This window comes from Astatotilapia calliptera, chromosome 7, assembly GCF_964374335.1.
Source record: "Astatotilapia calliptera chromosome 7, fAstCal68.1, whole genome shotgun sequence".
Classification (NCBI taxonomy): Eukaryota; Metazoa; Chordata; class Actinopteri; order Cichliformes; family Cichlidae; genus Astatotilapia; species Astatotilapia calliptera.
Window position 1 is genome coordinate 28,912,699 of NC_137428.1, and position 22,820 is coordinate 28,935,518.

A 22,820-nucleotide genomic window follows, 5' to 3' on the forward strand; every position below is an offset into this window, starting at 1 on the left:
AGCAGAGGGAGGTTTTGATCCAAGAGAAGAATCATCATGTCGCGCACGTCTTCCTGAGGCCTTTGATCCTTTGGTTTTCTCAAATGCTGCAATTAGGATCAATTACGAGGTTATTTTTACATTTATTATTTTATTCTACTTAATAGTTATCTTTTCGAGACGTTCTCATCGTATGTCACCTTCCACTACATTCACTCATGCTATATAGTACTTATTTGCATGCATATAATAGTTGCAAGGTCAGTTTTACTCTGTTGACATTTGCCTTATAAGAAACGCAGTGTCTGCTACAGAGACACTGAGGCTTCATGAACAAAAAACAAAAATAACAAAAATGAAAACAAGTGTAAATGTTTTTAAGGGACATGTTCAACCTAATATTCATTGTAAATCTTTACATTTAAATACTATAGAGCTTTGACAGAGAAAGTTGGGAAGTTTGTGGTTTTAATCAAAGGGGAGCTTCCAAATTTTAAACACAGCTTGTAACATCATTTTCCATTTTGCACTGTGGCTCTTATTTATTGCAGTCCTAGAGCTTCGAGTAGCCTGTTGACAAGAGAAGATGTACAGTAGCCTGGGTGTTCCTCAGTATATTAAAGAGTCAAAGGTCATCTTGAATGTATTGAGTGTCAGTATGTGGGCAATAGAAAATTCATGGCCAATAGCCAAGTAGAAGATGCAGGGGCAGACAGATGCATTGGCTTCAGGGTGTAGGTGTGGCGGGAGAGCAGATTAAAACAAAGGATTAAAACACACTCGTACGGGGGGAAATAAGCACATATACACAGTTAGATCTTCAATTGTATTTTTCGTCTAGAACAACAGTAGAAAATAAACGTGAAAAGATGTGCTTGCTCCCATGGGGCTAGTGAGTATAAGGAGGCAAATGTTTTAAAAACTGATGCTCAGAGTGCTCGGCATACAAGGGAAAATTCACTTGTATGTAAGATGGACAGGACAGAGGTTGTGCGAAAAGGGGACTGATGGGAACAGACAAAAGAGAATGGAAACGATGGAAAGGGCAGTGGAGAGAAAAAATAAAGAATGGGGAGATGCATTAGTGTGGGTGGAAAATAATAAGCAAAGTCGTATATAATGAATTTTGGCTCTTTTGGCAGGCTCTGTGAATAAACGAAGGCAGTCAAGGCTGACAATGGCAGACTTGGGGCATAGGAGTTGTTTGTGTGGACAGGTCACAAGGGTTGAGGGTCAAATCTCTCCTATTCATGACACCCCAAGTGTTGCCACGCTCACACACACAAAAACACACGCACGCTCATGTGCACGCATACACGTATGTCAGGCTCACTTTCTCAGCGCTTGTGGCTGCAGCTGATCTGGGAGAGTTCAACCTCGGGTGCACTAACTTTTCACTGCAGGGTCAAGGGTGGAGGTGGCGTTTGTGTGTGAATCGGGGACAGACGGACAAGAAAAGCGAGAGAATGACAAAAAGAAAATCTTCATTGTTTTGACCAGATTGCAGCAGAGACCGCAAAAGAAAGCTGCAGCGACACCAGGACTGTGCATGCACGCATACAAAATATACGTAAATCACCTCAAATGTTAGCCATCAATACTCATAGCTTTAGCTCTATTTGTGCAGGTTGCAAGATACTCACAACTCTCATATCTATACAGAACGCACATGTCCTAACTGGTCACGCAGCCTCTATTCTATCTTTAATCTTTTCTTTGCTGGGCCAGGAAATTCTTGTCAGCGTGAGCGAATGATTGGCTGTAAGTTTGGATGTGACAAAGTGTAAGTGTTTCTGTTTTTGTGTGTTGGGACCAAAACTGGTGGGCAGCACAGAGTCGTGACATTCTCGCAAGCTTCCGGGACCTTTATTGCTGTGGCAATAATCAATAGCGTTCCCACAGAGACGTCTTTTGGCTGGGCAGGTCAATACCTGTCACTCAGGGGCTCAGTCATGGCACAGACCCTCTTACTCAGCAGCTACGGCAGCCTCGCTCTGTCTGCTCCCCACCTCGCATGTCCTCCTGCATGTGTCTCAGGAGTGTCATGTTTGCACAGTTTAAGGAGCTGTGCGGTTCATTTGAAATCATATCCAACTGAGCATCCGCTTCTTTTTTTTTCTTTGCACAGAGTCCAATAAAACAGCCACAAAAACAGTTACCATTATTGTTTAATCTCCAGAATATTGTCATTTTAAACATAATTGGGTTTGGTTTAAAATTATATGGTGCTGTTGTTAAATTGTTGTTTTCAGTATTTTGTTTTCATCTTTAGCACAAAACACCTGTTTAAGTTATTTGTTAGGTTGGAGTCTGATTCATTGTGCAATCAAAACTCATCTTTCCAAAGTAAATTTTCATGAAGTGCAACCGATATTGCAGTTTTAAGTAAGCAAGTATGTTTGTTAGCCAGCACATGTTTGCTAACTGAGTTAAGTTTTACATGGAAGTAGCTCAGTTTTAAAGATGCATATCAGATGGATTTTTAGGAATCCTTACATTTACTGTTAGGAAATAATATCAGAAAATTATGTTCAGCATTTTAATTGCAATGTTGTTATTCTAGGCCTTGGATCCATGTTTTCCCCAAGAGTTTTACAGGTACTCGTTTTGTTGAAGTCTGACTGAAACGAGCATGTCTGGAATCATTTACAAACCTGCATTTCATTTCATTTTTAACTTCACAACACTCAGTCTTACAGATGTGATTTTCTGATTGTAGCTGGCAATATGAAGAGGGGATGCTCTGGAGGTGGCAACAGTGCAGATAAACTGACTACTGGGCCAAACAGCAGGTGTGTGTGTGTTTTCCCAGGTGCTGTTTGACTAAAACACTTAAACAGAATTGCTTCAGTAGAAAAGGACTAGAATACCTGAAGTCCTGTCTTCATGCAACACCACCAAGTCAGCACAAACAACCTCAGGCTCAGACCGAACGCTCAGAATGCTGGAGGTAATGTGATTAAAGAGGTCAGTGACACATGGTCACATCTGTTCTAATTAATATTTTTTTTAAAAGCAATCAATTATTTTGATGTCATTTATTTTTTATTGGTCGTTTTAATATAATCGATTAAGATACCTGTCAAGTTGATTCATTTTACAGAAGATGATCGCAGTTACACTGACATTGAGCCAGTTTGGTTTAAAGTGAAATAGACATTTTAAACTGAATTGAGTCAACAATGAAACATCAAGGATTTTGATTTTATTCATTTTTTAAGACATTATACTTAAATGTAATTTCATCTGAAGATCTTGAAAGTAACAGGAATAATGAGTAAGACCCGGTGTTCTTTTTTAAATAAAATAACATTTTTAATTGGAAAAAAAAATTGAATAAAGTGGTGTTTGGATTTTCAGTCGACATTCTCCTTTTTATTGCACAAATGTGAAGATTTCCAGGACGCAGGACAATGTCAAAAAAATTGACAAGTTTCTCTTAATGGATTTTTTAAATTTGAATATACTAAATAAACCTTCAATAGATTGGCAACCTGTCCAAGTGTGTTCAACCTTTTGCGCTAAGACAGCTTCCCCAACACAAAAGACAATGGATGGATGGATGGATGGATGGATGGATGGATGGATGGATGGATGGATGGATGGATGGATGGATGGATGGATGGATGGATGGATGGATGGATGGATGGATGGATGGATGGGGATACTCTGCATTGCCATCTGCTCCAACATCCCTCCAGCAGTTATAACCTTTACATGGTGCTTCATTACTAAGACTGGATGGACTTCCTTAAACTCAAGAAGAAGCAGCAGCATCATGTGACATGTTTACAAACCTCTACCAACGAAGATCTCAAACTAGCTCACATCTCTTCTCTATTTAAATAAAGGAAGTCCAGTACATGATTAACCTTAGATATTACCCCTGTGCACCAACCTTGATAACCTGGTTTGAGGTAGCCTACAACACACTTTTCAGAAGCGATGAAACATCCTCAGACTGAGACATTCATTCATGAAGATCTTAAAACTTCATTATCTGAGTTCTTTGTTAATATCATGCAGCTGTTTTCCTTCTTCAGTGTCTTGTTCTGTTGTTTTTGTCTGCTGGTTGTGTTCTCCCATTCATTTCAGCTTTTATCGTTGCAAAGGATATGTTCATTTTTGCCTGGTTAAATAAAGATTAAAATCTAAAATATATATAATGCAAATTTTTCATGACTTGCAAAACTCAGCAAAATTGGTACAACTGCGCAACTGAGTCATTTTTCTTTTAGTCGTTCAAAATTTGACATAAAAAACAAATTATTGGATATTTTTGATCACCCTGTTGCCCCCATGATCTGTACAGTCTCGGTGAGAATAGTGCAGACTTCCTTGCTTCTCATCGTCTCCGTTGCTCCCTGGATGACGCTGTCCGTCTCCCCGTTGCCAAGCAACAGAGCAGCCACTGTCAAAGAATTCTGGGGGATGTTTAGGCAGCGGCATGCTGAGGGGGAAGGAGTGTGTGTGTGTGTGTGTGTGAGAGTGTGTGTGTGGCTGTGATGGTGGCAGTGAAGAAGTAAGAGGGTAAAGCGAGTGTATTTGTCTGAGTGCAGAGTCGAAGGATGCACTCAGTTTTGCACTTACAGGAGAATTTTCTCTTAATCTTTTCATTTCAGCCTTTACACCACTTGGTGATTTCTTTAAGATTTATTAATTTCACGATCCAACATTTTACTACTCTTACAAATTGAACCTCAGATCTCTGATGAATCAACTTTTCTCAAAAAAACCCCCCAAAAACTCAAACAATGTATCTTTTAGTTATTTGCACTCTTAATGGTTTGGCTGCCCGACTGCAAAGAACAAGATCCCATAATTTTTAGTGCCTATATAAATAAGCTGAAGACATGTACTCAATGACATGTGATAAACAAATGTGCTTATGAACATGGGAGACTGTGTGGCGCATAATTGGTTTTTAAATGAAAGTACAACTGCATGTTTCTTGTCTGGCCTTAACACTTGCAAAGCGCTATCACTTTCTCCACTAGATATTATAAGCTGCCATAAACAAGATCATCTTACACAATACAGTGCACCAGCAGGAAGATTTATGGCCTGAGAATTTTTGTTTTTCCTTTTGTCTTTTTTAAAAAAAACTCTCCTTCCAATTTACTTCTTTGTCCCTTTGACTCCACGTCCTGGCTTGCCTGAGCAGCTAGTCCACTATAAATGTCAGTGACATTCCCTGCAACAGTGTTGCCTCTCATTCTAACCTCTTTACTCTCCTACCTCTGTAGCTGGCAGCAAGGAGGAGATGCCTTCACCAGAGGAGGTTTATTTTAAGGATTCCCCTGTCGCCTTTGTCCTCCCTCTCATCTCCATCTCTCGACGGGATGGTTTCATAGCCCACCTCGCTGATTGGGCCTCCCTGTCCCCTGCCAAGCCTTTTAGCCAGCGGGTTAAACATTGATTTGTGAATGGAGGGAAGCACAGTGGCCCCTGCATGGAGCCCACCAGTCCCCTACTGTTTCTGTGTACACACACACACACCCCTACTATACACCACCAAGACCAACAGCCAACATGAAAGCTTCTGAGCTAAAAGGCTTTAATTCAACAGCTGATGTTGGCTGATGGTGTTTTAACTTTTTTTTTTTTTTTTTGCGAAATGCTACCTAGCCTTTATTTTGATCAAATCACCTAGAAATGGTAAATAACAGTTAGAAAAGTAGTCTTATGCACGTCTTATGCACATTCTAAAAGGTTTGCAGAGCTGCAACAACAGAAAGTTTCAGACCAAAAGAAACTGTGTCGCAGATGTCTCTGTGATGCAGTATATGTTTAATATAACCAAGCAGTCAGTCTTCTTTTTTTTTTAATCCATAACCTTGCGCAACACAAGTGAAGGATGTCAAGGTGAGAGTGAAAGTGGACCCTCTTGACTTCTTCCCAACTCAAGTCATGAAAAGACAGAGAGAGGGAGAGTGAGCGAGAGCGGAGTTGAGATGGAGGGTTTTGCTTTTCAACACTCAAAAAAAAGAGCAATGAATGAGTGACTGGCTGAATGAATGAGAGGCGGGCTGGAGCTGAGAGGGTCTCTGGCTGTGTGGATCAGCAGAGGTTAACTCGGCTTCTTCAGAGGGATGAAAAGGGGGAAAAACGGATTGAGCTTTAAAGAGGAGGACCCCCTGCGCCTGGGGCGGGATCAGTCAGGATGATTTATTAGAATGAGAGAGCGAGCGAGAGAGAGAGGCGTTTGCAAGCGTCAAAAAGCTGCAGCGCAAACGCAGCGTTAAAAAGTGCTGATATGCACGACAACAAGATGGGCATGATTCAGATTCTCATTTCAAGTAAGAGAGGAGCACACACATACAAGACTTTCAACCACCTGAGCTGTTGCCACGAACGGGAACGTTATACGAAAACAAAACAAGAACTTGTGCACATGAAAATAAAAGCCTGCGTGTTTGGGAGCCTTTTTTTTAAGTGTTGCAAGCAGAAATCGCTCAAAGATCCTTTATAATTTGTCTCTCTTCCTTTATTACCTTTCAAATATGATCATACCACATTTGGTACCAGTATCCGTAATTGAGGGCAGTACTATTTAACCCCTGGGTTTATAAAACAGCTGCGGAAGCACATATAAGGAATTTGGAGTACAGTGCAATATATTGCGTCGCTTACGCAAGGAAACCATACTGCAGTTTGGTTCTCTTGCTTGCTTGTTAAATGTGCTACAGATTTTTTAAAATTAAAATTTAAAGCACAAGACAACATGCCCACTGTTACCCCATCAGTCGCTTGTCACACGAGCATCATATAATCCACTCATTTTCTGTCACTTCGGACAACACTCTCCTTACAGGCCTACAGTAAGCAGCTCTTTTCTGGGGCAGAATGGCTGCACATGGCGCTGAAGGCACCGCTTTATGTCCAAGTGCCTGGTTACAGCGTTGCACTAGTTTGCTCACACAAGAGAGGGGGCACAAGAGAAACACTAAACGTCATGCAGTGCGGTCAGAGAGTAAACAGTGTCGGGATTGTAATCTCTTTTTGGGTAGAAAATAGGGCTGTTGTATCTTTAAGAGGGGCTGCTGGTCCCTCATCGCAGCTGCTGGCGTGTGTGCGTGTGAGTGCGCGAGCGTGTGTGTGTGTGTGTGTGACATAGAGGACAGCGGAGATTCATTACTTAAGCAGTACAATGGACATTTATCACCCCGTGGTGTTATTCAAATTCAGTACCAAGCGAGGACCTTCTCCACTCCTCTCTCCGCCTTGCGTCGCGGCCACAGCGTTTATTGTTGCAGAGGCTTAAAGGAAAAGCCAGGAGGGCAGAGACACATGCATCCAGTCAACCAGTCAGTCAGTCCGGGAGACCCGTAAAGGACGGGTGGAAGGAAGGCAGGAAGACAGGACCGTCTGTCTGGAGTGTACGAAGCCCGCACATCTCCTGCCCCGTAGCTGCTTTTTGTCAGTATCCGACGCTGCTCGCTGGGGGGCATTTGGAAAGGAGCAGCGAGATCCGAGAGAACGCGCGTCGTGGGAACTGAACCAAGGACGCACCAACGGGAACTAAGGGGGTCTCCTTTTAATTTTTTTCGGTTTTGTCACCAGCTATAAACAGCAGAAGAAAGAACCGCTCGAAGTACCTCTATTTTTGTTTTTCAAATATAAGGCGGATTTTTTTCTTTTTGTAATTTAACATCCGTGGAAAGCCATTGTGCATCTTGAGGCACCATCAACTGAGGAGTCCTTCCCTAAATCGATGACATTACACAGGTGCAGAAATGGCGTTTTCCCGGCGTTCTCACGTCGGACTTTAAGATGAAATAAAGCCTAAGCGGCTCGTCTTATTCCCAGCTTGTAAACTCTTTTGAGACACTGTAAAAGTAAGACTCCTGGAGGAAATACAAGGACATACCTTTTTATTTAAAACTGCATTGTCCATTCAGCCATCTTAAGGGCCTAGAGATGTGGGTAGACAAACTTTACAACTAGCAACCAGTGTTAACACATGGAGTGAAGACAGCAGCTGTAAAAGAAAGTAGGGAAGAGGAAAGTGATTGTGACCGCATCAGTGGTTAAACAGCAAAGGGGTGGGCTTTTTATAAAGTATTTATCAGTAGAAAGGTTGAGTTTCTGTGAGTGTACAATGATTTTAAAGGAAAGGCAAATGAAGTTGTAATACAGCTTTTCTGTAATGGCAAAATATATATATATATATAGGTTTAGTGAAACAACTCAGTGCTTGAAATGTATAGCAGTTTTTTTTCTTTACAGGAAAAGAGGAATCCGAGAGGCAGTGCTGAGCAGTGAGCATGTCAAAAATAATGCACAGTAGTGCAACTCCCTATCTTGTAGAGAAACGAGGGGGAGGGAAAAAAGCAGGGTTTTTTTTCGGTGTCAGAGGCAGCTAATACTGTCAAAGGCCAAATAGGCAGGCTAGCAGGTGCACCCATGGACCTATACAATAACTGCCCGTGCACATTTGTGAGTCAAATAATCAAATGCTTAATTTCGTCTTTTCATTCTGGCAGAGGATATATAGAGTCTTTAGCGGCTGATTGTCCAAACGCAATTCTTGAGTAAACTCATATTCAACCCCAAGAATTGTGTATGGACATCTGTTGCTGCAGACTCACATTCGTCACTGCTGTCTTTGGCCAAGCGCCACATCCGAAATTGTGGGCCTCTAGAAAAAAAACACCCCAAACCCCACAAAGACACCAGTAGAAATGGCTTAAATCTCGTTTTGTTTTGTATCTGTCTCGTTCCAGGTAAGGGACAAACCACATTTATGCATGATATGTAGAAAAAGTCGCGAGACTGGGATAATAAAGTGGAGGAAACCGCATTCTGCCTCATGTAATGTGTTTTTCGGGCTGTGTGCTGTGGTTGGCCCGATTGGTATTTACACTTTGTCGAAGATCTAATCAAGAATGTTTGTTTTAAATGGCAAATATCGACTGGAAGCATCAATGTATTGACTGTCTTTGGCAAATAGGAGAAAGCAGTAAGTTGAGAGCTCAGAGAGTGAGGCCTGTATGCAGCATGCACGCTGTGGATGAGACGAGCCATTGCTAAAAAACCATCGGGTACATTAAGCAGTGAACGGGTTTAATAGACAGACTTTAAGGTTTAACGTTTTCGTTTACCATATAAACTACACGTAATGGAAAATAGCAACAACAATTCCTAAAAATTTATTAATAAACTGAAAACACATCTACAGCACATTATCTCTAAGTAGGGCTCAGCAGACTAAACTCAAGTATCTATTGCTTCCACCACAAGATTCTACGTTGTTTATTTATGTCAAGGTGTAGTAGTATTATATAAAAAATATATATATAGAAAACAAAGAAAAGCAGGGCTTGATGGTGTCAAATATCTGGAGCCAAACAGCGTCATTCATAAATCACGTGGGGCACTTCTTGGCCCATTGGATGCTTCGACGTTATCGTTTTGTTCATAAAGAATAAAACTATACCCACTTCAAAAATAATGCGATTATTTTACTGAACTATCCATAGGTTTTTTTTTTTAATTCATAAATATTTACAAAAATGAATTTATAACTTTAACATTTTCGAGCAATACAACCTAGAAACTGTTTAATTCTACATTTGTCAAAAATCATGGAAAATTGCCCATAATTTAATTTCAAAATATGAGCATTTTTTCCTCTTTCTCTCCATCTCGTTTGTCTGCCTGTCTTTCACTCACTCCCTCTCTCTTACACACACACACACACACACACACACACACACACACACACACACACACACACAGTATTGTTGAACATTAAAGACTAACCTCACTTAATTCCAGGGGATTAGTGCATCATGTTTGCTCTTATATAAACGCTTCTGTGTCCAACGCAGGGGACATACAGAGGACAAGTATGTTCTCCTGCTTGACATATTGAGAGAGCGTTTTTATTGTAATTTATTACTATCTATTTTACAAAACACTCTAAAATAATCATTTTAAAACAGAGTGGCTGGTGTAATGTCTTCGAACAGTAAACCAGTAACAATTACTCATGTAAAAAAACGAAAAGAAAAAAAACTATTTTATTAGCAATCCATAGACTTAGTGTTTTGCTATTGTGGTGGTAAGCGACTTAGTATTATAACGTGGCGATAGACTAATGCCTTCTTTTTATTTTATTTTATTTTTTTAAATTTCGAAGACGATGAAGTAAGTTTTGATTGGCTTAAATGAAATGTGTATTCCCGCTTTCTCTCTATGGTGTAATCAAAAAATAGAGCAAATTTTGTTTCTTTTTTTTTTCATCACAATATAAACTTACATGCGATAAAACTACATAGAAAACAAAGTATTAGCTTGACATTTACAAAGCGAAAGAAAAAAGAAAAGCAAGAGGAAAAAATATGGCAAAAATTCGTATATTATTTTCAAAATATAATTTTTTTAACCATGTTGTCAGGTTGATGTAAAATGAACAATCGCGTAAATGAGGCTTTTATGTTTGTTCGCCATTGTTTACTAAGTAGGTGTTTACCTGAGAAAGAGAGAGAGCTTCAGCTTTTTATTTCCACTGTTATAACCAGAGCTGTGAAGCCAGGTCGACTCTCCCACCGTGCAGCAGCAGCATCCTCCACAGTGAGCTAGTCACTGTGCACACTTACCTATATACAGAAATGTAGGCCCAGGTAGCTCTCCAAACCTCAGGTGTTTTTCACCGGATGCACTCATAATCCACATATCAAAGTAGCTACAAACCAGATTTAACTAACCAGCCAAAGATAACCAGAATTTATCTCCACAACTTTACATATCCTTGATATTTAAAGACAAATGATTTATTCGAGCAACAAGCTCTGTTTGTCTCCTCACATTAAACCCCTGTCTCTCTTTGCACACACACACACACACACACATTGCTGAGTACATCATCCTTGGCCAGCACTAGCTGACACAGTGCAACGTTTTCTCCTCTCTAACCCCCTCACAGCCTCATTAGCATTTCCTTTCTGCCGGCCATTATAGGCTAGTTTCCCGTTGCAAATCGGACTCCACAACCGCGAAAAGGTTTTAGGTCGCCCCGGGCGTTCAAGGGAGGGCAGCCCGGAGGCTAGACCTCGACCTCCCGCAGTGGTGCTGTAGTTCACACCCCACCCACCACCTTCACCACACACACACAAACATATATGTTACACGCACACACCCCCACCCCCTTCTTATGAATATTCTCCATGAGTTTGGTTATATGAAGGTAAAATCTCTCCCAAGTGTAGTCTAATCAGCCTAAAAATGCGCTGGGAACACACGAGCTGGTCTCAAATCGATCACGTATAAGCTATCATCAGGGATTATCGAAGCGTGATGTAAAACCCTCACTGTGTTAAACATTTGGATAGGCGGCCCCTGTGCGTGATACCACCTTGCAGCCAAAAAATGGACTCCGCTGGAGGAGGGAGATTTTGCAATTGGCAGAAGTAGTAAGACACATTGTGCTTTTGGAATTTGTAACAAAAAATTATACAAATAACACAAATAGAAAAAGGTGCGATATTAATTGCCTAAACACACGGTGACTTGATTTATGATACGAGGTCGATCGCTACGGGAAAAAAGGTAATTTCTAGCGATTTATGCGGTATTTGTAAATTTAAAACGACAGCTGTGATAGTGTACAAATTTATATAAAGAACGTCTTCTTTACTTTAGTTTTTTGGTAGCATTTTTCTGTCGTCTAGGTTTAGAACCCCTCACCCCCCAAAAAACAAGCCAAAATAAATAAATAAAAAAAATAAATAAAAATCCTGATAAACTGAATGTTGAAACGGGGGGGGGGGGGGGGGGGGGGGGGGGGGAAAGTAGCAGAAAAAATGTGACAGAAACTGTGGTACAAATAGATGTATATATTAAAACGAAGGACAATTTTAAAGACAATGAAATTGTAAAAAAAATGTAAAAAAAGGAAAAAAAATTAACCTTTCTTTTTTTTTAGACATTTAGGGCAAAATACATTGAGGAAAAACATTTCATAAAAGGTTTACATGAGATTAAAAAAATGCTCTCAAGGGGATACAAATACGTTTTTAGGAAGTAATAGACTTGTCAAATACAAACAAACATGTAACTGGCTGTTTGTATATGAACACATTGACAGCAACATAACAAATATGTAAGCATATTAAATATCTTTGAGTTGGTTTTAATTGTTTACATATTTATAAACACTTAAAGCACAGTCAGTGTGTAATAAACCATTTATTAAATGTTAATACATTGCTCTGAAACACTAATGGAAGAGGGAGTAACGTGTGGGTTTTTTTTCCTAAAGTGGTGATTTGCAGCTAATTTTTAACCTTCAGGACAGACATGCAGGAAGAGTGTCTGCATGGAGATGAAGGCAGACCCAGTAAGTGTAGATACTGATATTGGTGCCTGGGAGATGGCCAGTGCAACCAGGATTTGTATCGCTTCCCATTACACCAGTCTAACAGTTTCCATCTTTCTATATGAGAATTTCTCCTCATTCCCATAAAACATCATCAATCCTCTCAGTTGTCGCTGGGCAGGTTGACACATCTGCAACATCCAATAGGGTGATTTGATGCTGGGATGTGGTGGTGGTGGGGCAGTAAGAAGAGATGATGTTGTGAAAAGGCTGAACTGTTAGGAAACATTTAAAATCCTTGCCTTCTTCTTTTTAAAAAAAATGTTTTTATCCTCCATGAAGAGTAGAAATAAACACAACGTTGTCTTGGTCTTGCAGTTGATAGTCCAGTTCCCCCTGAGGTGTAGAAAACACACAAAATAACTGAGAATCAAAAAATCTGCACAAGTCGCTGAAGAAAAAGCTGCGTTTATTAAAATAAATGTGTGAATCGCTCCTGTTCCCACTGGGGTCCAATCAATGCCAAACTTTTCATTTACATCCCATCCCGAGTCTTGTAATTGAATCAATTCATTTAAACTGTAGTGTTCAGGCTGTGTGTTCATGTAAATATGAGTTCAGATAAGAGACCCCAAGGACAATCTTTCCCCGCAGCTTCTTCCTGATTATATGAAACATTAACACACTGAAAAAATAAAAACAAAACAAACAACCAAACAAGTCAACTTTCCACATCCCCCATCTTTTTTTTGCATTTTTAGTTTTGAAGATGCAAACATATGTAATCTCAAATAATTTGAAATTAAATGCAGTGAAATTCACGAGAAACAATTTTACATATTGTTAGGAAACACACACACACACACACACACACACACACACACACACACACACACACACACACACACACACACACACACACACACACACACACACTCTGACAGTAAACATAACTTCCCAGTGCTCACCATCAGTTCCCAGTCTGCATCATTGATAAGTACCAGGATCCCAGGCCTCCTGTGGGAAAACACAACACCATTTTCAGTCAGACGTATCTCCCAAAGGCAACGCAGATTCAACCACAGGCACACACGCGTGTAAAAGGTAGAAACAGGTAGCTCGCTCTCATTTCATACATGCTGTACACAAACATTTCATCAATTTACTACAAAAATACATTAATAAATAAACACCTAAAAAAACCTAAAATAAAAACAAAAGAGATAAAAATCCCAATATTTAAAATAAAAAATATAATAAAGTATTGCACAAAGATGAAAATCTTTAAAGCAGAAGTCGAAACTATGGGATTTTTATGTTTTTCCTCCCAAATTTCAATCTGTAATAACAATTATAAAAAACGACTATAATGTTTTACACACAGGTTTATTAAAATATGTACATATTTTTAAAAAAATAAAATAATAACTATTGTCAACTACAGATTTGTGTTGGTGCATGGCATGGGGATTTCTTTGACAGAGGCTGACAAACTCTACTAATATCATTCACGGACAACACATTTAAAAAGCGATGAATTCTGCCGAACGTCAAAATCTATGCAGAGACAGGAAGCAATCAAATCAGCTTTTTATCATTATTATTTTTAAGTCTTAAAATGATAAAATGACTATTGAGTATTACATGTCAGAGATATGTGTGAGATTTCCATGTTACAGCCATGGTGACTCACAACCCCCCCACTTTGCTTCTGTTCTTATTGCTGCTAATGTAATATACTGTGTATCTGAAGTGATTTATTTACAAATATGTAATTAATATTTTTACATATTGATCTTATTGTTACAAGTATTATCTGTCATAATTCCTCAAAAACCGAACGTGATAAGAGAAGGTAGAAAATGAGGATATAAAAAAAAGAAAATGTAAATGAAAATTATCAGGGCCCCAAAAATAACAACAACAAACAAATTTAAAACAATTGTCATAATTGTGAACGATTACAGACAACTGTCTTTTAATAAAAGATGCTAATGTGGGTTTTTTTCTTTACTGAAGAGATAACTAAGTCACAATGCCTGTGATCATCTGTCCTTTATCCACCTCTTAGATGCTCTGTGAGAGGAACCTGCGAGAACAAATACACATTTGCAAAAGCATGCATGCACACCCAAAACAAAGCTGTGCTGACAAAGAACAAAAGAATAAAAGAGAAGCTTGTAAACTATATCACACACACAGGATCCATGGAGCATTTTAAAAGATAATGAAGCAGCACCTTAATGATGGTTTGCTCAGAAAACAATGTGTGCTGCAAGCATAAAGCACACACAAACACACATCTCTTCTATAAGGTTTATAGGTAACCCGTCTTTTTCTCCATTCACTGGTTAGATGGTGCTATAAATAGTCCTGCACAAAGGCAGCTGTAAAAGTCAGCCAATCCTATAAGGCTGCTGTGAGCCCACGATCCACACACACACACAAACACGTGTGTGCATACAAGCACAAATACACAAGCATGTGTGATGCGTGTGCACAGGTAATCATCTTACTGAAACCTACAACCTGAAGGCTAGACTCTCCCCCCTCAACATTTCAGCAGTTTTAGCTGCTGGAAAGATTTTTTTTTTTTAAAGCCCCCCTACACACTGTTCCCAAAATGCAAAAATGCTCCCGTAGAGTTATTCTGATCATGTCTGAAAGTTTGTTTGTTGTTTTTTTTTTTTCAAATGACAGTGTAATGTAATGAATTACATATCTACTTCAGGTGTGTCCAGTGCACTCACACAGAGTCTCCTTGGACGAACAGCTCAGGTCGTTCCTTCAGCAGGTTCCTTTGGATCCAGACCAGCAGCTGCTTCATGTCCCCTAGAAAACACACAAATACACACACATGACTTCACAAGACGTTGCATTGACTTGCATTCATGTCCTGGAGAATTACCCTAAGCCTAACCATAACTAATATTTACTTAAACTAAAGAGAGACTGCTTACTAAAATGCAATGCTTTACATATTGAAGACTTATTTTGGTGCCCAAAACAGAGGCAGGTCCCCACTGTGTGACTGTGTAAACAGATTTATGTCTTATGTGCGCACACACACACACACACACACACACACACACACACACACACACACACACACACACACACAGACGACAGGGGTCATAGAGATCAAGGGTTAAGGGTCAAGGTGCATGATTCCAGCCCCCTGGTCGATGTGACGCGACAGAGGCACCAGAAGGGACAGGAAGTGTGTGTGTGTGTGTAGGTGCATGTATATTTATGAGTGTATGTGTATGTTGGGGGGAAGGAGAGGACACTGAAAATGGGGGAAGGTTGTCTGATGTCAATGGCCAAGAGCAACATTTTTCACCTTGGTAGAAAGAAATAAAAGAAATTATTTTAGTGTATAAATGATCAAATGGACAATCTAAAGCCTGAAATTTCATTGTATTAACTGAAATGTGTTATTTCATTATATTAAAATAGTAAGGAAAAATGTAAATACATAGATTTTTTTCAAATCATGTAAGACTAATATCAATTTATCTGAAACTTTGTAATTAAGGTGATTTGTTTTGTAAGTACTAAACAAACAAAATCAAACGCAAAACCAGATTTTCAGAGTAGCAACTTTGCTGTCACACATTAAATGCAATGTCTGAGCTTGAACATCAGCGTTACTTGAATTTTCTATGAGTCTGACCTCTTGAACAATCAGATTGACCTTCCCTCAACAAAAGCCTGAGCTAATGACAGCCCCAAAAGCCAACGGCAACGAGAGGTTTTAGAGTAAATCCCTGCTAAATGAATAACAATGAATATATATTAGAGTTATGGCTCTCTTTAACGTTAAGATTCAAGGTGTCTGGGCGTTAGCTGGGGTTCGTTTAAATATGGTGCACTGATCTAACGTGAGCACACAAAACTGCAACAGAAGTAAAACACGCACACAATCGCAGAAATTTATTGTTTTTTCTTATGAGTGTTTTCTGGTTATGTGTCTGCGTGTTTGTGTGTGTCCGATCAAAGCTGTCTACTTGACGTACATTGGGGTTGTCGAATCGTGAAAACAATTCAGAGCCAATCTGCAATCGCTGGTAGCCATATGATACACACAGACGCCCTATCAACTAAGCAGAAATGGCCTCCTTGACCAGTTTACACAGGAGCGAATGAACAGAGGAGACGAGGGGACGGAAATGTACAAGGAAAAAGGGAGAGAAATAAACAGTGCAGAGGAAGAACAAATACTCCAAAGCGAGGAGGAGTGCGGCAGCACATATGAGGATGAGTGGATGACACTGAGTCCTCCAAAGCCAGGTGTAAAGAGAAGAATCTGTACCAGGTAGGCAATGAATCACTCAGAGATCCGAGAGTTCAGACGGATCAAAGGCAGAGCTAAAAATCATAATAACACGGCACAAAGGCTGCAGGCTTTACATTAAACAGACTCAGAAAATGCAAGCAAAATACTGAACGATCACAGGGAGGCACATTTGGATTTGCTTTACTTTTTTCAATGCATTATTCTGCTCATTTATAATGCACACTTTCAGTTAGCATTTAGCAGGATCCAGGGTAAGAGATTACACAGAGACAGGCATTGCAATGGGGCTCATGTGCTACTATATGACAAAAAGAGTTCAGGGTTTAATTATTCTTTCATAAAATCAAGATTAAACAACAGTGACTGAATAAAGTAACACATAAAAAATAACACTAACATATATATAAATACATTAAAACATTGAGATTTGCAAAGGCATAAAACGTGATGCATAAGATCTTTGGGAGTGAGGTCAGGCACGTGCAGTTTCAAGCCTGTGTGCAGGTTAATTGTAGAGCTGTCTGCCAACTCAGTAGTATAATGACAGAGCTAGTTCTCTGTGGTTGCAGGACTTCATATAAAAAAAGAAATAGCTCCCCCTTTGCAACATGTGCACACACACACACACACAAAATGTACAAGGCAGGGAATATTGACCTGCACCTCTGTGGGGCTAAAAACAGAACTAATCACTACAGCAGTCATAACTCCTTCTTTGTGGTGACTCCTTTCTTTACACTCCTGCCTGCCTTTGACTATTAGTATTTTTCCCCACCATTACCTCTTATTCACGCTTTCATCCTCTCAGCCATTTACTTTTTTCTTTGGCTCTCTCTTTCTGCATCTCTCTCTTTCTCACCCACACATACACTCATAAAAGCACTCTTCCCCCTCTTTCACTTCACATTTTTTGCCTCTTCTTTTATATTCCAGTCTTTAAACAAACAGGCAAACATACTAAAAGTTTCACATAGAAAATAAAGCAGGGTTGCTTTAGCTCAATATACAGATTAGTGATAATTCAGACTTTAATCAATTAAGCGCTTTTTTTTATTTATTTATTTTTAAGAGGAAACATCAGGCACTGCCTTTTCAATCGATTTCTTGTAAAATGTTACACAGGCCTACAAATATAAATCAACCCCAGCCTGAACCCAAAAGAAAGACTTATATGGATGCAGTGCTTTACAGTTAAGAGACAATGTATAGAAATTAGGTTGGGAGATGAAAAAGGAAAAGATGGAGGTTGCGGAGAAGCTTCGAGGTTCAGGCTTTACGGTCCAGGTAGAGGGGAAAAGAAAATGAGGGACCAAACAGACAAGGCAGAGAGAAAGTGCGTCACAAGCTCGTAATGCATCCTGGGATTGCGGCGTTGCGTGGGCGAAAAGCAGACACAGAGGGAGGGGAGAGAAAGGGCGCCATTTTGATGTCGATTTAAAACCATTGCTGCTTTTTCCTTTCCTTTGGTGCCGGTCTTTTTTAATTTTTTGCTTTTCTGCCTTTGTGCAATTACGACAATCGTGCGAGTGGGATGAGCTATCCATCTTTTTGCTGATGTGACGGGCAAAAATGGCGTGGTCCTTAGACTATGGGGGTTTTGTTGCGTGAGAGAGGGTGAGATAGAGAAAGAGAGGGGGTGGGGTTTTTCAGTTGAGGGTCATCAATCACCGGCTGGGGTCAAAAAAGAAATACGAAGGATTCAGAACCCATTATATCTGTCCCAATTGCACCCTCTCTGAACCCACACGCACTCTCACGCACACACTCAGACGTCTGCTGGTTTGTAGCAACATTTCCAGGATCAGCAAACCTACTGAGCGAAGCTACGCCTAACATCACGAGAACAGAGGCGAGTAGTGTTCTGTCAGAATGTGTGTACACCTGTGTCTTTAAAACCCAGAGCTATGCTATAAAGCAAAACATCACCTCTTTCTTTCTTTCTCTCTCACTCTCACACACACACACACACACACACACACACACACACAGGGGTCAGCTGGCACAGCAAGGTCACATGAAGCTGACATTCCCTGTTCTGGTCAACTTTTGTCTTTTTGTTGTCGTGGTAACGTCAGGACCATGGATGAACACCCTTTGTTTAAACAAATACCAAAGACACATATTTTCTGGTTTGTCCGCCGTTTCTGTGACACGCACACATATGTTTTCAATAAATTTACTACTCATTTTAACCTCTAAGAAGCCATATTTTTAATATACTCATTTTCCTCAATGACCCTGGTCCTAAGTTGATTTTCTGGGGAGGAAAAAGTCCAGCTGAAAGCAGGTTTTCCTTTCTTCTAGGCTGAATGACCTGTATTAATCCAATTTGTTTGGAGCCAGAGGTACAAAACTTGCAATGTAGAAATAATCAAATAATCATCTCTTTAAATCCCTGCCTATCCTTTCCAAAGCAAATATTAGACATTTTTGCACATTAAAAAGTTCTCATTAACACATGCACAGGATTACAAATTGCCTGCTGTGAACAAACCAAGGCAGTGCATCTGTGCTTCTTCAACAGTCAAGCTGTGCTGTATATATAAATGTACCACCATGAACACATATTGGGTACTAGCAGCTTTCTTTGATTTGTCAGAACTCAGAAACAATGGTATGGTCCTTAAGGTTTAATAGACACTGATGCAAACAGTGGAAGTCTTTTAGGCTCTAATTTTGACGTGTACAAACAGGGGACTGGTGATACTTACAAGGTTCTGACTGGCTTGGAAGAGTCACGTGATGCTTCTTCACACCATTAAATAGCAGCTCTGCTCCTCCTCTATACAAAGAAAGAGCAGATATGCAAATAAAGAATGTGTGTGGCACTTCATCGAATAACTACCAAAGCTAGGCATTTATAACTTCTACAATTACAATCACATTTAAAATAATTATAACAACATAGTTAGAGAAGGTAGAACAGAAAGGACTTGGAGAGAAAAACATTATTTTAATAGGTAAAACAAAAGACTACAAAACATAGTGTAGAAATAGATGATTACATCTAATGCAGTTTAATTATTATGTAGGGTACTTTTTTTGCAGTCTCTGGCAGATTGATAGTGATTGTAGAGCCAATAAAATCAGACACAGTGACACCGTCACCCCTCAGTGGAGAGGACATAAATCTTATGTAACCTCCACAGGTCTATGAAACAACATTACTTGTGAACTGTGTATATTATCTATACAATTTCTTTGTTTTTCTGCTTTAAAGGTTATGCTGCCAACTTAGGCCCGTGTCTGAATTACCTACTAAAATAAAACTGCTAATCAGTTTCCCCAGCTTTGGTGTTCCTCTTCATCTTTTCAGACTGTTTGTTTACTACTTTTACATTTGGGTCATTGTCACTACTAGTAGTGTTGAGATGATACCTGAACCCTACAGAGGTTACCCAGGTAGTCCAACTCCTCCAGGTTGGCACATCAATACATGCCACTGCCAGAATGTTTGCTCGGTCTCTCAGCCCAGTCCCAAGATCATGGAGGAGATTCCAGGATTCAGGCAGTTACTCTAGGAGAGCTGGACAAGGCCATAGAAGGTCCTTAACACATATCTGGTCATTTGTGCAAGGAGGAACATAGAAAGGACTGCCAGTACCCTGCAACATGACCTCCACCAGGCCACTGATGAGACTGTTTATGCTTCTTTAGTCAGAGACAGACTTCATGAGGGTAGTCCGATGGTCTGACACCCTATATTGGGCCCTGTGCTCTTCGCAGATGAGAGCGGATTCACCCTGTGCACATCTGACAGACATGAAAGGGTCTAGACAAGCCATGCAATACATTATGCCGCCTGTAGCATTGACTAGTTTACTTGTGTGTCAGTGATGGTCTGGGGAGGCATATCCATGGAAGGACCCAAAGACTTCTACACGCTAGGCAGCCTGACAGCCATTAGATATTAGCATCAAACCTTTGGATCCAGTGTCAGACCCAACACTGATGCAGTAGGTCCTGAGTTTCTGCTGGTGCACAACAATGCCTGGCCTCATGTGGTGAGCATATGAAGGCAGTTCTTTGAGGATGAAGGAATTGATACCACTGACCAGCCCCCACGCTCGCCTGGCCTAAATCCAACAGGACACTATGTTCCATCACCATGTCCAGGAGCTCAGCAATGCTCTGGTCCAGATCTGGGAGGAGATACCCTCAGACACTATCGTCTCACCATCATCTCATTAGGAGCATGCCCCAATGTTGTCAGGTATGCACACAAGCATGTGGGAGCCATACAAATGACCATTTTAAGTTATTTTTAATCACTTTGATTTTCACATTGTCTTTGAATTAAGCCCTTTGTAGGTTGACCATTTTCATTGCATTACATTTTGTTACATTTTTTTGTGGCTAGTGATGCAATACAGCTTCATGGCAGTATTTTCTCTTTTTTCACCATTGCCTCACAGAAAGCCAGGTACAGATGTAATTTAACTTTCTATGTTTTACCCATGCGTGCACATGTTCTCTCTTGGTATTCCAGCTTCCTCCCAGAGTCCAAAGACATACTGCCATCAGGTTGCAAATGTATTGTCAGTGGATGAAGGCAAGCAATCAGAACTTGACAGTTATTTGCAAGAACCCTGTAAGTGAAACTGCCACTGTAGCAGAGCCATCAGATCGTTAGACTGTAGTTTAGGGGGTTTCCTTAAATTTGTCATCTCTTTGCATCATAGAAAATCACATTACGTGTTCTTAGATTTGATATTGCTTTCTTTCAGTTTGCACTTGTATCAGTCTAGGACAGCTAGTCTCAAATCCTTATTTTCTCAAGCAATTCTGACTCTAGCCAAAGTCTGAGGTTCACAGTAGTCGTTGATAGTACTTCTACTGGTTACCTTATACTCAGCACTCTAGATTAATCTTACTTACCGAGTTTGTCAGTCTAGTACCATCATCTGCCAAAAAGTGATTTACAATGTTTCTATATAGACTGTAATGAACAGGATATATGAATTCGTTACATATAAAATAAAGATAAAACAAAGAAATGTTTTGCAAGTATTTTTATGACTGCAATTGTACCTACATCGATCTACCGGTAGTCCTTTTTGGTCACTAATGTTTAGAGAACTGTTATGTTATCTTTATTGCGATGTCTGCTGCCCTCTTGGCCAGATTCATCTTAAAAAAAATAATACATTTTAATTTCAATGAGACTTCCTACCCGGATTTCAAAAAAAAGATCAAATGAAAGTCTATTTGTTTAAAAAAAACTGACTGCAGCTTCGTCCTTGTGACAGAAACGCTCTCTCAAGCTCATGTTTAATTGATATCATTCATGAGCGATATGTCACATTGACATATTTTTTTGACAGATTATAGGCAAAAAGTCATCCATAACCATTTAAATTCCAGCAAACTTTTTTTTTTGGAATACCGGAAATTACTTTTTGGTACAACGTTGGGAAAGACTCCGTGCTGAGTAAACGAGTATCAAGCAGTGGAGGAGGCAGTCGGCTGGCAGGACTTTCCGCTATAGCAGTTTTCAGTTGTGCAGCTGAGAGCGTTTTCTCCCTGTTCACACGATAACCGTCTTAAGCTAACAGCGAGGCTCTGTCTGTGTAACTCAGAGACGAACACACACACTCGATAGTCGCTTACCCAAACTCCAGATGAATCGCTATGGACGCTGCCATATTGTCGGCACATGCAGGAAGTATTGGAGGGGGAGTCGGAAATGACGTATTTGGAAGCGGCAAATTATTATCGTTTTCTGTCAAATCACGTGGAGACGTAACCGTCAATCTGTTTAAATCATACATTATTATTATTATTATTATTATTATTATTGCGTTGGAAACAAACATATTTATTATTTATTAAACAAACCACTAAAATATGGATTCATATGCAGACTGTAAGTAAACTATACAAACATTTATTTGAATTCCATTAAAAGTTACTAGGTTACTGGTTTTATTAATTTACTTGTTTGTGAACAATTAAATCGGTTACTTTTACTTGATGTAATGATAAGAAGCGGTTTTGAGTTCTTGTGTAGATATGTCTGTCTGTGGACACATTTTGTCAAAGAGCTCAAGTCACAACCTTGCAAGTCAGACTTAAAATATCTTACAGGCGTCTACCTTGGACGTAAATGAAGGCTGAGTTTAAATATGGGTGTGATCCAACTCATGAATTCTGCATGGCAGTACTGGGAGGAGTGGTGGAGGGAAGTAGGAAGGCACCCTTTCCATGTAATGCCACTGT

At 39.8% G+C, this 22,820-nt stretch overlaps 1 protein-coding gene across 1 annotated transcript; it reads right to left on the reverse strand.

The window, feature by feature from the left end:
* Positions 1–11,804: 11,804 nt before the first annotated feature.
* Positions 11,805–22,299, reverse strand: urm1 (ubiquitin related modifier 1). Its single transcript, XM_026174131.2, has 5 exons — positions 22,212–22,299; positions 19,313–19,383; positions 15,052–15,133; positions 13,270–13,318; positions 11,805–12,697 (listed from the first exon to the last, which is right to left on the reverse strand). Exons 1-5 carry the CDS (start codon positions 22,244–22,246, stop codon positions 12,629–12,631), a joined length of 306 nt encoding a protein of 101 aa, XP_026029916.1. The 5' UTR covers positions 22,247–22,299; the 3' UTR covers positions 11,805–12,628.
* Positions 22,300–22,820: the final 521 nt, after the last annotated feature.

Coding starts and splice junctions, on each gene's coding strand:
- urm1 (XM_026174131.2), bottom strand. CDS start 22,246: ATGGCAGCGTCCATAGCGATTCATCTGGAGTTTGG. Junction 15,134..19,312: donor TCCAAGCCAGTCAGAACCTT/GTAAGTATCACC, acceptor TGTGTTTTCTAG/GGGACATGAAGCAGCTGCTG. Junction 12,698..13,269: donor ATGCAGACTGGGAACTGATG/GTGAGCACTGGG, acceptor TCTACACCTCAG/GGGGAACTGGACTATCAACT.